Source organism: Neomonachus schauinslandi, chromosome 3 (genome assembly GCF_002201575.2).
Source record: "Neomonachus schauinslandi chromosome 3, ASM220157v2, whole genome shotgun sequence".
Taxonomy (NCBI): domain Eukaryota; kingdom Metazoa; phylum Chordata; class Mammalia; order Carnivora; family Phocidae; genus Neomonachus; species Neomonachus schauinslandi.
The window spans coordinates 140,573,204-140,589,701 of NC_058405.1; the positions used below are offsets into that span (position 1 = coordinate 140,573,204).

The window sequence follows — 16,498 nt, forward strand, 5'->3', positions numbered from 1 at the left end:
TGATCCTTTTTTAAATCACAACCAATTAAAAGTACAAAAAAAATGATTGTCATTCTCTTCTGCTTTTCTAAGATTTATCACTGATCTTTCTCATTTCTTTTACATTCTCACTTTGCTTTCATTAGAAATTAAAATTATATATAAATAAAATGTTCATTATTCCTTATGGGTTTAAATTATTGGAAGTATTCAGTAAACAAATGTCTGCACAAAAATCAATATGTGACATCAAACCTTCTCAAAAAGCAAAAACTCTGCAACAATTTCTAATGGTGAAGTACAAGTTATTTGTTAATAGCTTACATTTTTTACAAGAAATGCATTTTAAATAACTATTCTCGACTGCTACTGAAGTAGCACAATAAATTAATGACTATTGCCCATGTAGATATTATGTTCATTTGAAAAATTGCTATGAAATACTTTAAATAAAATAGCTGATGCTTACCTTCCTCTAACTATGTTTTCTTGAAGAAGTTCTTGAATAATAATACCTATATTAGAAATGTTGACTTTGTTGATAAGACCATTGATTGACTTCTTTAGGGCCTCCCAGCTCATCCTCTGGTACGCTAAGCTAAAAAGAATTGATTTTAAGAAAGATGAAAACTTAATCAACAATTAGAATAACTGGAGATTATAATAAGAACATAAAAAATACTTGGGAGTTTCTCTGCTTTTAACATTATTTTCACAAAATGACCTCAAAGTGCAGTAAAATATATGACTATATGAATACCTAAACCTACATTTGATGTTCTGTACATATGCTCAACTACAGATCACTTCTCTTTAATAACATAATAAAATTATATAAGAATATATAAGGATAATGTTTTGTTCTTATGTCCATGCATATTGGAAATTATAACATTCCTTTATTAGATTCAATACATACTTATTTTACATTATAATACTTCATTTAGTTAAAATTGTCTTTAAAGAAAATATTTTAAAATGACAACTTCAAAAATTTTTAAATTATAATATGAAATACCCAAGTATAAGCCATAAAAAGGAGATTTTTATTACATCCTTTCTTATAAAAGCATAAGGAAAACAAAATTAAATATTTTAAACTGTAAAGAAATGGTGATAAATACAGGAAAAGGAAAAGTCATATGAAATCATGGGGCTGAAAGACTGTTGTATTTTAAAGAACATCTCTGCATTTGGCAGTAGTCCCACATCTGTATTACTTGTTTTTTAACTTAGATCTTAGGCAAATAGCCTAACTGGGTTTGTTTAGGTTGAACTTGGTAACACCTAAGGTCTTTTAAAGCTCTATAATTCTATGCTTTTTATATTTATTTCTCTGTGGAATATGATTTCAGCTGCAGAAAGTCTTATCTTTTTCATCTTCCTTATACTTCTCTGGCAGTCTGGTGAAGCTGAAGGGCTTCTTGAAATAATACATATAAATATATAGGATTACAAAGGATACCAATCATATTTAAATAGTTTTCAAAGCATGAAAAGAAAAAAAAGTTTGATATAGAATTCTATGTGCTTCATTAAATAACAAGAAGTGGTGGTAGGCCTAATAACTTCTTTAATTTCCAAGTAGCATGGCCATTGAGTAATATTTTAAGATATTTGCAGCAAATACTTTGTTAATACTATGGTCTCCTGCCTATAGTCCCGAGAGAAAGAGATGCGAAATTTTAGTTAGAGGTAAGTAAAAATAAAGATGCAAGTTTTTCTTTCCATTTACATTCATGGATGGCTAGATTCTACCTATGGACCTCTGGAAGGTCTGTAGGATAAGGGGCCCTGTTCTGGAGTGGTATGCCAAGGGAGAGGTGGTGAGAGCAGTCTACCCTGGTGGGGAAGAGTATTTTATCACTGACATTGTCCTCAGCAGATGGTAAGGACAAAAAGCAGACTGATTTGCAGTTAAATTATATTGTTTTTAAATTCCCTCTAGATCATGTATTCCCTAAATGGCTGCATTTGAGGTGGGTGCAACATTTCCAGGGCCCCAACCCCAACCCTTTGGTATGCTACTATTTGAGAAAAAAGATCAATGGCTTAAAAACTAGCCTAATTAATAAGATTGCTCATACATAATCACAATCTCTCCTATTAAACTTCGGTAAAACAAACAAACAAAAACTACAACCAAGCACAATTTTATTTCCTAATTAAGAAGCCTACAATTCCCCTGACTTAGTATATACTAAAAGTAAAGTCTATAGACTTCTCTTAAGAGACTTCTACTTCTTGTCCCCTTTACAGCCTATGAGCAGATTTAAACTGTATATAAAATTATCTTCCAGAAATCTATGTAAAATTATGTATACTGGGGACTCTTCTCCACCCACTTTATATATAAGGAAGTAAGACTTGGCTTAATAACAATGTTTCTGTCTATAATCAGGATTGCTTTGGACTGGATTGGAGACAATGACTCTCTCACTCAAGGGCCACTCCTGCCTCCTCCAGAGAGCAGGGAGCAGAAGGCCTACGTGCTCATGAAGCTCCTGCTAACCACAGAAGCCATCTCCAAATCCCTTCTAAATGTAACACTGCAGGCATTACTACCATGTACTGGAATATTACACATACAGAGAAACTTACTAATTAGTTTTAAATTTAATGTCATCTAATGTCCCTTGCTAGCTCATAAATTTTAAAAATTTTATTTCAAATATTTATACTTTATATAAATGACATTTCTACTTCAAGCTAATTCATGAACCAAATTTAGATTTCATTTATCTAAGGGTCTCAAGTACTTTCAAGTTGCCACTAAAATACCTATGGAAGATGTGGGAATACTCTTTCGTGGCTCACCTGGAAATCTTTTTCTTAAAGTGTAGCTACCTTCTATCCCAATCTTTTTATTACCTAACTGGCAACTGAGTGACCATTTCAATCTTGGACCATACTTTTCGTAATTATCCTCTCATTCCGCTAGAGAAAAAGGTCCTGAACACTTAGCGATACTTTCATATATAGCTCCTCTCAATTATTTTGAAAAGGAAGTGAAAATATTTTGAGGGTGAGTGTTCATCAATGAATTTTGATTGTTTGCCTTAGCAAAAAATTACAGTCTAAGATGGTAAGGTCAAAGAAAACTATGGAGTAGGTAAGATTCAACTTCATTTCATAGTCAACTTCATTTCATAGATTAGTATAGGGGTTGGCAAACTACATCCATGACTCAAATGCAGCCTACAGCCCATTTTTGTAAAGAAAGCTTCACTGGAAGAGAGCCACACTCATTTGTTTATATATTACCTATGGCTATATTCACTATTACAGCAGAGCTGAGTAGCCGCAACAGACACAGAACACTGCACAAGCCTAAAATATTTCTTGTCTGGCCTTTTACAGAAAAAGTTTGCCAACTCCTGGTTTGGTACAACTGGAAAGATCAATTTGAGTTCTAAAATATCAATAATTCTCTTATCTATGAAAAATGGACACTACTAATAGGCATGCATACAACTATAAAAGGAATAGTTTGAAAATAGTAAAAATAAAAGATCTTTCTTCAAACCCTTTTGATTTATTCATGTAAAAAAATAAAGAAGCTGAGCTAATGTCAGGGCAAATAGTACGCAGAGCTCCAAGGAAGCTTACGGAGTAAAGAGGAGAAATCTAATTTGAGGTCTCTACCACTGTGGACTAATAATGTAAACTCTCAATAGCCAATGTTAATTAGACCATAGTTGACTTTTTTTCAACGATATTGTATACTCAGTGATATTGACATGCCTGTTTTTATCTGTGATCTGCTCTTGCATCATTCTGAGCTTTGCAGGAGGAATATATGCTCCACCGGTGCGAGTAAGAAGAGGATCCAGCTCATCTTTCTTCTTCTTTGCAGTAGGTTCATCCTGAGCAGAGGAACTCTGGGTTACTGATGGTTCTGGGCTTCTTCTCCCAGGAGATGGGGATTTCCGAGACCTTTTACGATCCATATCTCTTTCTTTTTCTCTGCGTTTTTCTCGGTCCCTACTTCTGTAATATTAAAAATTTTTTTAACGGAGAAAAGGCAATATAAATCACATTCTTAAATGAGCAAAATACAAAATGAGCAAGACCATTTGCAGGCCACAAATTCAGACAAGGGAAACTGGTCTGGAATGATGAGGAAGTGCTTCATAGAGAAAATGTAACTTAAACTAGGGCTTCAAGACTTGACAGAATTTATACTGGGGCAAGGGTGGGAAGGTGGAGGAGAAAGGAGGGCATTTTGCAACTAGTGCAGAATAGAGTAACTACTGAAAAAGGGAGCAGGAGTGTTCAAGCTAATAAGTAGTATTGTCAGGAAACAATAAAGAATCATGTATAATGGTAGTTGGAAAGATGAGTTTGAGTCAGACTATGTAATCTTAAAAGACAAGCAAAAGACTAAGTTTTTTATAATGGAGTTGGTGGAGAATCACTAATAGTTTCTGAGTGTGATAGTGACATGAAAACAGTGTTTAAAGAAGACAATTTAGCTTGCAATGTACACAATATACTGTATAAAGAAGAAATCGGAGTTTATCTCCAATAATGGCAATTTAGGAATAAAAATGTCCTAAAAAACTGTAACATTTGAAATTATTTCTTGATAGAACTGGCATTTAAAACCTCAGAATATCAAAAACATCTGGTTATTTGAGACAATGTGAAAAAAAATCAACTATTTTCCAGCTATAACTCTTCCTGACTACTATAGGTGAGTATCTTTTCTTAAGCTAACATTTTTAAAACAATCAAGGTATTATTCTCTGAAACTATCAAGAACTAATGGGAAGAGTAAATTCCTGCTTTTTTAGAGGAGTTTGTCCACTTAGCTGTTTTTTTACCTATACTACCTTGGAAATTTAGATCATTCTGCTCATGCTTTGTGCAACCATTAGCTAAATGAATACAGTAAATAAAAACAAGTGTCATTTATCATGATTACCAGGAAACTGCTTGATAGATTTTAGCTAGATCTAGGGGGGATGTATTTGAGATGGTCTGTCTTAATATATAGTAATACAACTTACAAAAAGAGGGAGGGTGACCTAGCCAGGTAGATCAGAGGAGCTGTTTTGAAATGGAAGTATACCACTGTATATGCGAAGACAGAGTGAACAGAAGGGAAAAAAAGTGGTTCCAAATAGACACCCCAATTAGTCACAAAGCAGGTGCACTGCAATCTAGGCAGTGATTTGCAACTGAGTTGCTTCTTATTGTGGGTGTAGTATGTTCTAAGAGAGTAGCTACAGCAGGGATGTACTGGCATTGGTTACGATTCTTCTGAGAAACACTAGGTGAGACTGCTAGCTGGCTGATAAAATTGCATCTTTACAATTTCACTGTTTGTTCCTTTAGAGTGTAGAAGTAATAGAGTCTTCTTCAAGTCTAAATAGAAATATTTCTCTTCCAATGCTTTCATACTGTTAGCTTTTATTTTCTACATAATACAAAGCCGGCTTACTTCACAGTGTGACTGTATGGATCAAATGAGACTTATGTACACACACTGGACCAAACAGAGTTACAATGGAGTAATACAGTCAGAGATTATGGAAGAAAACCTGGGCTTTGGAGTCAAAATTGAGTTCAAATCCCACTTTCATTGTCTACCAGATGGGCAATTGCAACCTCAGGTAAGTTATATAATCACTTCAAACCCACTTCACTTTTTTTTTGCAAATTGTGAAAAAAATACTATCTAGTTTGTAAGAATTTTAACAGTATTTGAGAAAGAGTGCAGAATGCTTAGCTCACCAATTATGGTGGCAGTAGTTGGTTCTCCCAAGGGGTCATTATGGTGACAGCAGATGAGCCTGGCTTTTGGAAGTTAATTTAATCTGACATTTTAGTTTTGGGTATATATTAGAAAGTGAGTAGTGAGAAGGAAACTTAGGCTGCAGATATCAAATAATGTGATTAGCTCCAAACTGCCCAGGAGTGCCACCAAAATTTTAGTGGGGGTACAGTCTTGATAGTCACAGAGTGGGTAATATGAGGGAGATATCAAAAGGATACAGACCTTCGTGAACAATAAAATACGGTAGACAAGTTTTTGAAACTGGACGACTAATAGGGTGGGTAGTCAAATTCTCCAAGGCTCAAGAAAGAATAATTTATATTAGGTAAAAACTAGATTGGTAACTTCATTCTCACTGTCCCAGTGCCATCATGCAGGAAAGTATATTTTGATCACTCTATGTCATATAATACAAACGACTTTCATTCAGTAAGGAATCTCAAAAACTCACACTGCCAAGTCCTCATGCAGTACAGTACCATATAATGAATAAGAGCTTAGGCTCAATGTCAGACTGACCTGGACCTTCCACTGACATGCTTCTAAAACACAAACACATGACTTAAATCCTCTCTGCCTCAGTTTCTTCATCTATAAGACACACAACAGTATCTACTTCATATATTTACAGCAATAAGGAGTTAATTCACATGAAATCCTTATTAGAAAGCCTGGCACCTAAGAACATCCATGTAATGCTAGCTGCTATTATGTTTTTTTTATGAAGCGTAAAGAAAATTTAAACAAATATGATTTTTCTATAGTTAAAATTTCCAATACTAACCGTGACTCCATGCTACTATCATAAGAACGCCCTCTTCTTGAATGCTCATAGTCTGACCTGCTGTAATCAAAGTGATCTCTATCCCGAGGGGATCTTTCTTGTTCTGCATATCTAACACATTAAATAAGAAAACCAAAGTTATAAGATGAAAACTACATGTTATAAATACCTAGGAAAATCATATATTGGTAATGCTAAAGCAACTCTATGACTGAACGATGTCTTACTGAACTTTTTAACAAACAGCTTATTTTGTTAACACCATTCATTTAGTCTTGATTATAGAAGCTTTCAGCTTGTGTACAAAACAACTACTGGAGTTCACGTAACCAAACCTGTCATCATGATTCACATTGTCTTAAGCAAAAGATAGATATCTGGATATCACATATAGTTGGCATGAAAAAAGCCCACGCTGCAAATGACTCCTTTTGCCTAGTTGGCACATTTTATTAAAGCATTGAACAAATGAGACCAATGTCATTGGTTGGCCTCCATAAAGAACAGTTTAACTCATTCCAAGAGACATCCAAAAAACATTAGCTATTCTTCTTTTTTTTTTTTTTTAGCTATTATTCTTGAAGCTGCTTTACTGAATAGCCATGAGAAAGGATTGAAATTATTAGCAAACAAGGATGACAGTATAAGATTTGCCATTTGAACTTTAAATATTAATAAAGTCAGAGAACCTTAAGAGAAGTTAAATACATACACACATAATAAATATACATAGTAATATATATAGTGATTCATATTTTATATACAGTTAACCTTTTGAACAGTTGCAGGTTTGAATTGTGTGGGTTTAGCAAATTTTTTCTAATACAGCACAGTATTATAAATGTATTTTTCTCTTCTTTATGATTTCATTAATAACATTTTCTTTTCTCTAGCTTACTTTGATGAAAGGTACTAAGTAGTTGCAAACTGTTACAATTAATTCAACGTCCATGAAACAAAAGTTTTCAGAGACAACAGAGTGAAATAAGAAGGAAGTACATATGGGGTAAGGAACAGATGAGACCACTGAAAGGAAGTTTAGAGGATGCTTCTCCCTAAGTGAAATAACTGAAGTACTACTATGAATGCCTGACGAACATTAACAACAGTATTTCTAGATCTTTCATCTTAACACAATTATAAGATATGATACATATATATAAAAGTATTCTAAAATCTATAAAGAGCTATGTAAAGGATAGTAGTAACAGTAAAAGCAGCACTTCAAAATAAGGTGATTTCAACTCAGTTTTCCATTTTATAAACTTTCATTTAGTGTTTTATTCAATATTAATTTCATTTTATAAAACTTTTATGTAGTATTTGACATGCTGAAATTATTCTCACCTCCAAAATTAGATAAAATCTAGATTTACTAGAAACTCCTAGAACAGTCATTCAAGAATGATTTGTCCTCAAGCTTATTCAAGTAATATTGTAAAACCATCTAAAAGAAATTGTTCAGGGGCGCCTGGGTGGCTCAGTTGGTTAAGCGACTGCCTTCGGCTCAGGTCATGATCCTGGAGTCCTGGGATCGAGTCCCGCATCGGGCTCCCTGCTCAGCAGGGAGTCTGCTTCTCCCTCTGACCCTCCTCCCTCTCATGCTCTCTGTCTCTCATTCTCTCTCTCTCAAATAAATAAATAAAAAATCTTTAAAAAAATAAAAATAAAAGAAATTGTTCATCCTAAAATGAAGAACCTAAGAGCTAAATAATTTTTTAAAACTTATTACAAAAAATTTAAATTTCAGGAGCACATAAAATTATTTACCTGTCTTCTGGAGAGGAGGTCCTCTGATAGGAATTATAGTTTTCCCTTCTGTCATGACCAGAAGAATGCTTTTAAAGGGGAAAAAAAAGAGGGGGAGGGGTTATTTAAAAAATTATGATAAAACGCACAGAAAATGAAATATGTATCTCAGAAAATTACAAGTGCTTTACAAATTATTTCAGAACTTTTTTTTAATCATAAGAATAATTCATGTTATCTAAACAGTACATAAGATAAAACAAAATTTTCAGACCCTCCAAGGTGAATATCTGTGGCATATAATCTGTTTTCACTATGGACCACACACTTTTTTTAACCAAAAAAAATTCAAGGTAGAAGAAAATAATTCTCAAATTTTCGATGCCACTTAGTTGATATTTTATTCCTATGTATTAGGTTTTAAATATATAGAACATCATTTTTATAAACACCTTCTCTTGGTGAAAAACAAGAGCAAAGCTTTTTCTTGGTGAAAAACATGACTAAGGGCCAGAGATCTTCTAGCAAGAAGAGTTCACTCCTGTGGTTATATCAAAGTCTTATAATACTGTACTTATTTTCCTGGATCTACTTTGTCTTATAAAAACCACTTCAGGGGCGCCTGGGTGGCTCAGTTGTTAAGCATCTGCCTTCGGCACAGGTCATGATCCCAGGGTCCTGGGATCGAGCCCCACATCGGGCTCCCTGCTCAGCGGGAAGCCTGCTTCTCCCTCTCCCATTCCCCCTGCTTGTATTCCCTCTCTCGCTATGTCTCTCTCTGTCAAATAAATAAATAAAATCTTTAAAAAAAAACAACAAAAAACACTTCAGTTCAGGTTACTAAAATGGGTGCCTAGTGGCTCAGTCGTTAAGCGTCTGCCTTCGGCTCGGGTCGGAACCCCAGGGTCCTAGGATCGAGCCCTGCATCGGGCTCCCTGCTCCGCGTGAAGCCTGCTTCTCCCTCTCCCTCTGCCACTCCCCCTGCTTGTGTTGCCTGTCTCACTGTGCCTCTCTCTGTCATCTTTAAATCTGGATAAAATAAACAGCTAGAAGAAACTGACTCTAATATTATTTATGAAAATTCATTTTCACTTTCAGGAAACACTGTGTGAATGTCTGATATGTATGGCACTATGTTAGACTCTACAGAGTTGAAAAACATGATTTGTGAGAGAGAGCTCCTATACCAAATCCTTTAAAAAATAACAAGACATACAAATAAATAACTCCATTGTAACATGAAACTGAAGAGAAATGTCACAGAGACAGAGATATGAACTATCCAGTTGGAGAACAAATCTTAATTTAAAAATCCAAATACAGTTAAAAAGCCAAAATATTTATCTCTGTAAATAGGTAAATTTTTTTTTTTTTTTTTTTTTTTAAATTTTTTTTTAAGATTTTATTTATTTATTTGACAGAGAGAGACACAGCGAGAGAGGGAACTATAAGCAGGGGGATTGGGGGAGGGAGAAGCAGGCTTCCCGCAGAGCAGGGAGCCCGATGTGGGACTCGATCCCAGGATCCTGGGATCATGACCTGAGCCGAAGGCAGACGCTTAACGACTGAGCCACCCAGGCGCCCTAAATAGGTAAATTTTTTATATCACTGATGAACATTCACATTGACCAGCCTTTTTTTTTTTAACGGATTAAAATAATTTTAACTAACCTAAGTATAAGAAAGGAAAAATAGTATGTTTTTAAAAAGTAGCTTTACCTTAAAAGCTAAGAAAAAGGAAATCAAATAATGAACAACTTGTTCTACATATTTACATGCTTGCCTCCTTAATGGGAAAAAAAAACATTTAAAAATAGAAAATTATATTGCACAGAAATGTAAATAAGCTCCAACTTCCTCTTATTTTATGACTAATTAACAGCAGTTTGAGTCTAACATTGTCACAAGTAAACTGCCAAACAGTCTCATTAACTATTGAATTTTTCTAATAGTATATACTACCTAGACTGATCGGTCTAGGTGAATAAGCATGTGATCAAAATTTGTAATTTATGGTAGCCGTAGTTTGGCTGCTATTTTGTACTGAATGCAACCATCTCAAAATCCTGTTTCTAATGTATATAATAAAGTCGCAAAAATTATTTCACTTAGCAACACAATGAGGCAAAATTGTTCAATATGTATGACACAGTTTTCTATAAAACTTGACTTCAAGATCCCAAACCAATATGGAGCACAAGACTCATTCGATTCATGGCAACACCAAACACAGTATTTACTGATCATTTAAGACATAGCCCTTCCTGTGTACACACTCTGGAGGATACAAAAGTTAGGAAAAACCCTCAAGGAATTTATGATCTTACGGTAGAAAGATAGCTGTAAAGATTCCCACAATTAAACATATCAGATTATAAGTTCCTGAGAGAGCATAAGATAAAAGAAGAAAAAGAGGAGAAAGAGAAGGATGAGGGGAAGGAGAGGAGGAAGGAAGAGAGAGAGACAGAGAACAGAACTGCAGTCTACTTTCTCTTTTACAAGGCACAGCAATTATTTTGATTACATTAGGGAGAAGGCCTCAGTGCTGTGCTAATGATTTTTAACACATCTCCGCAACATCTGTTGTAAGCAAGGGGGGAAACCAAAAATATTGAAGTCATGAATCATGATTTCGTTAACGTGACTGACCCACACAGAAGTGTTAACAGGACATCTTGAGTAGGGAACAATAACTGAATACTGAGGGATGAAGGTAGGTAGAGGGGGATTTGAACTAGGCTTTGGTAGATGAACAGGATTCACTAAGTAAAATATCATTTTGAGATGTGATTCAAATAATAACCTGAATTTTCCTATTTCCTTTATCACAGAGTCCAGATTATAAATCAGAGTAGGCATTGAAAATAATATATTGTCAAAATTACCTTTAAAAATTCTCTAAATTGCTCATGGAGCAAAACAAATGTTTATACTATGTGGTTACCTATAATCTCTAACAATATAAAGACAGCAGTATGAGAAGGTAATTGGAGCAGGGAGCTGAGTCCAAGCATACATTAGGCTCAGGAACCAGTCTTTTAAGAGCAAGGAGAGGAAGGGCTGAAACAAGTAGGAAACTTGGTTCTTGACAGTTAAGGAAGCTGCAGCAAGGCTCAATGGAAAAACAAGGGATCCTCAGCTGAACCCTCCCGAACCTAGCAGATGAGTCCTCAGAACATCAAGGGGAAGATGTGAGCTTCACCTGAGGTGAAAAATGGGCCCCACCCAGCTAGTGGACTTGCCTATGGCTAACAGGATGGAGAAAGGGAGGCAGACTAGGCTACGAACTGGCAGAGACAGCTGAGCCACTAAGCTTGGAGGGCATGCTGACTGAAGATACCCACTCCTAGGATGGGAGGGTGCCACCGAGGACCCATGGGGACCACAGGAAGTAAAGGTGGAGAAGCACAGTGTAGGAGGAGCAGGACAAGGATTCTAAAAAGACTAAACACATCTCCCTCTGTGTAAAAGGCATCCGGCTAAATCTGAGTGCTCTTGTCTAATATGGCTCAATCAAGAGCCAGTTCCACACCAGGTCTCCTCTTTCTTTATCCCCAGCTTTTAGCACAGTCTGCCACCTACTAGGCCCACAATTAATTAACTGCATAAGTGCCACTGGACCAATGAGTACAAGTCCAAAGAGGCAGATTTCAGAACAATATATGAAAGTATCTACTGACCTCTCTTGCTTGAGACAGTGAGCTCCCACCAAAAGAGATATGAAGCATGGGCTGGGTGTCTACCAAGCCTTATACTCGATAGTATCATACTCGACAAAATTTAGAAAAGATGGCAGCAGAGCCTGCCTCAGTCTGTAAGTCTATCAGTTCAGTTTATTAAACACTTACCAGGCACCAGGCCTACTACCTGGTGTCTACTGTTAAGCTCAATCTACTGGTTCTCTTTAAAGAAGGAGGTTTAGGGGTGCAGAATTGGTGGAGGAGAGAGGAAGGGAGCAGGGCCTAGATCTGTAATTAAATAAAAATACCTTCCCCTTTACTCCAAGACCCAAGGAGTGATGTATCTGCTTATAGATCTGTGCAACTGAAAAGAAGTGGAATGGTTTGCTCTCCTGCTAAGTCCACTGACAAGCAGAGGAACAGTTCTGAGAGTCGACGGAGTTACTGGTCCCTATTACTGCTCTGACTGCATCTACTATTCTCCCTTTCTTATAACCTGCCTCAGCCACACTAGACTCTTTGCTTTATACTTGCTGTTCCATCTGCCTGGCATACTCTTTTCCCAGGTATTTGCATGGCTAACTTCCTCATATCCTTCAAGTTTCTGCTCAAATGGCTACCTTTTCAGTGGGCCCTCCCTATCAAAAATTGCAACCCCCAATGCTAATGATCAACTTTACCCTACTTCTTTTGTCTATAGCACAAGTCTAGCTCTTAAGAACACTATCCCACACCATTTAGTTATGGATTAAGTTTATAATTTATTTTCTGTCTTCCCCCACTAGAATGAAAACTCCATGAGACCACAGATTTCTATTTTGTTCATCATTTTACCTAAAGTGCTTAGAACGGTCATTGGGACATAGTTAAGAATTCAGTGAATATGTGTTGAATAAATGAGTGTATAATGTCTAAAGGACAGCACAGAATAAAGAGCTTGTTTATGCACATGAAATGCAATAAATGGCTCCCTTGTAGATAGACATGCAGGAACTATGATTAACTGAGGAAGGAGAGGGCGCCTGGGTGGCTCAGTTGGTTAAGCGACTGCCTTCAGCTCAGGTCATGATCCCAGAGTCCTGGGATCGAGTCCCGCATCGGGCTCCCTGCTCAGCGGGGAGTCTGCTTCTTCCTCTGACCCTACCCCCTCTTGTGCTCTCTTTCTCTCTCTCAAATAAATAAAATAAAATCTTAAAAAAAAAAAAGCAAAAAACTGAGGAAGGAGATGCCTGTCTTCCACTTCATGCTCATTCAGGGAAGTATGCTCTTTAAGAAGAATGGTGGAATTCCCTGTCCTGTTAATTATTCTTCTTTTGCGTGTGCTCACTCACATGCACTTTCTTGATTTGGGCAGGCAATGATACACATATGCGCATACATGTACATGGACACACATACATACATCTTGCACGTTCTCTCACTTGCCCTCTTGCACACTATTGCTTCTATCTGATCACGTAGGTACACTTGAAATTGTGTAAGTTAGATATGTGTATGATGCCACTCTACTGTCTGGTTCTAATGTCCTAATTCTATAAATGCATTTTTTGATTAAAAGACAGGTACAAGTTTATGTTCTTCACTATAAATTTCAAACACTTACTTTTATCTGTGCCACACTACTTTTCATTTTCTGTTGCTAGTTGATCTGATAAATTAAAGACTCCTTAAGTTGGTCCAAATAACAGGTACCAAATCGTATGAATTCCTTGACAGTTTACTTTTTCTGTCTGCAAATGTCACCTGAAAGATATATCCAAGAAAGCTCTGTTAACACTGATAAAATGTATGTGCAATAACAACACATTATTTACACACAATGAACATTTGACCATCTTATTTTTCTTAATCAGTAGGCACAGATATATAATCAATAATTAAATAAAAATTCAAAAATTCCTTAAACAGTTCCACATAACAATGTATAAAAAGAACACATTCATAGAAAAGACTCTGAATAAGAGAGCAAATAATAAGGGCTTATTAAGCACCATAAGGTATTTTAGTCTAATGACTGAGAGGAACAAAAATTAATTTAATAACTGATGTCAGATAACTTTATTCAAATTGTTTTCAGTGAGGGACACCTAAACATACATCATAAAACAGTACTGTGATATTATAAAAAGCAAGTGAACAGAAGAAATAATTATATAAAATAAAGTCTATATAAACTGAATGTAAAATATCCCATGTTTCTATATAAACTAAGAATGAATTATCCAATGTTCTTATAATAATGATCACTCAGAAATAAATATGCTCTGCATAAAAAATAAGGTGTTAAATTAAAATAATTAAATTTTAACATAATCTGTCAAAGGCACATGACTTCAGATATATGCAGGGGTGAGAACTAAGTTATTTGGCTCAGAAACCTAGTAACCAACATTAAATGCTAAAATAAAAATTTTTTCAATATCCACCTGTTAATTACATTTTAGGAATTTTTGAAAAATGCTGAATTGCTACTTATGTCAACACAGAACTACCACTTGAGTACTTAATTCTAATTACATATCTAAGTGGTTTATGGTTTGGTTTAAGGTAATGAAATCACAAAAATCAAATGAAATAGAAGCAAATAAGAGAATTAAAAGAGGTAGAGAATATACAGAAAGAACTGTGCCCAGTACCAAAATAACTGAATACAACTAGGAAAATTTTTATATTTGAATGCCAGAAAGGATTATAGATTATCTAGTTCAATTCCTTTTTAAAGATAATCTGGCCTTTACTGAAGGCCAGGTAAGTCATTTCAATGTCCTAAACTATACTACCAGAAACTTAGCCTAAGGATACCCAATTTTCTTTCCAGGAGACCACATACACAAATAATCTTGACACTATAAAGTGACATAGAGCTACTATCATTTAATGCAGATGGGGAAGTACCCAAATCACTAGGTCAAGAAAAGTTTCTATTACAGTGGTTAACATGGCATCAAAGTTCTTAAAAGCGCATTATATGAATATATGAGATTATTTATAAACTTAATCTATAAAAGATAATTGCAATGTAAAGCACATTACCACTTCTGTATCTGTAGCTGCAGTTAGACTAACATGCCTCTTGGGGACTCCCAGCAGGGAGAGAGCCAGAGGAGAGGAGCCCCCTGTGCCCAAATCTCTGACCACCTCTGAACCAACACATGTGCAAAACAGAGTACTGCTAAGGATCAAAGAAGTGAACTGTGATATGAACAGCCACCTAAGAGAACTTACAATTTAAGTCTAATCAAGTTAATTGCCTAAAAAGTCACCACTCCTCAGAGGAATGTAACAGAATCTACAGTCTTAAGAACATAACAGTAACAATGTCCAGGATACAATTAAAAATAACTTATCAGAAAACTGTGGTCCAAGCTTAAGAAAAAAGACAATCAAAGGAGACCAACACTGAGATGACCCAGATGTTGGAATTGGCAATATAAGGTTTTTAAAGCTTATTCAAATGTGCAAAGGAAAACATGCTTGCAAGGAATAAAAACAGGAAAGTTCAGCAAAAACAAAACAAAAGGAAACAAAAAGAAAAAGAAAACAGAACCAAACTGAATTTCTAGAACTGAAAAATATATGAAGTGAAAAATTCACTGGTTAGACTTAAAGCAAAATGGAGATTAAAGAAACTCAATGAATGTGAAGTAAGATCAAAAGAAATTAACCAATCTAAAAATAATATAGTAAATAATATTTACTATACTTCTATTATTTTGCCAGGCATCTTTCTAGGCAGTGGGTAGACAGCAGTGAACAACCATAACAAAATCCCCTGCCCACATGGAGCTTATATCCTAGTTACAAAAAGTAAATCTATATCGATAAGCAAAGCACTAAGCTGCTCAAGCAAAGTGGCTTGTTGGGCTTTTTTTTTTTTACATGCAAGTTTCAAATCATTATTTGATGTAAAGCTGGTTTCCTAAGTCATTATGTTATATTAAATTATGAATATTGTATAATAGAAGTACTAGTACCTATATGCGGGCCCACCTGACTTACTACATCAGGTGTGTGTGTGTGTGGCAGGGGGCAATGGGGAGGTCTAGGCATGCTGGTTCTATGAAAGCATCCCCAAGGTATTTCCCCAGGTTTCCTCAGCTTTCCGATTTTGGATGAGAAATCTTGGTTCTCAGTTTGTTGTAAACCATGAACTACTTAGATAAAATACGGAGACTTCATAGCCTACCTCCTTTATAGTGAAGTACGTAGTCATAAGTCATTTGGAAAGGGACACATACATTCCAAATTGTATTCCAAATGTATTAATCCGTACTAACTCACTGGTAAGAAGCGTATATATGCATGCAAAAGAATATCAGTATCAGTGATTCTTAAATCTGAGAAATTCTGGGCACAATTCATAGGGAGAAAATTCTCACTGCTTATGTAATGACTGCCACAGCACAGGCTCATTGGGAGGTTAACATAAATGCCATAATAATTAACATTACCTACTGCAACGTGGGCACAAGCACAATTTTAAGCAGTGAAATGGAGTCATCCAGATGACAAAATATGTTTATA

The 16,498-nt window shown here is 35.5% G+C and overlaps 1 protein-coding gene across 3 annotated transcripts in view; it reads right to left on the bottom strand.

The window, feature by feature from the left end:
* CWC22 (CWC22 spliceosome associated protein homolog) overlaps window positions 1–16,498 on the bottom strand; it is a 63,539-nt gene that overhangs the window by 35,059 nt on the left and 11,982 nt on the right. For all 3 annotated transcript variants that reach the window (XM_021702812.1, XM_044913340.1, XM_021702811.1), the window contains exons 2-6: window positions 13,578–13,717; window positions 8,316–8,383; window positions 6,546–6,656; window positions 3,724–3,969; window positions 449–577 (exon numbers count right to left, since the gene is read on the bottom strand). In XM_021702812.1, the coding sequence (XP_021558487.1) occupies window positions 449–577; window positions 3,724–3,969; window positions 6,546–6,656; window positions 8,316–8,383; window positions 13,578–13,604 (581 nt within the window). In that variant the 5' untranslated portion in view covers window positions 13,605–13,717. The remainder of the gene's footprint in view (window positions 1–448; window positions 578–3,723; window positions 3,970–6,545; window positions 6,657–8,315; window positions 8,384–13,577; window positions 13,718–16,498) is intronic.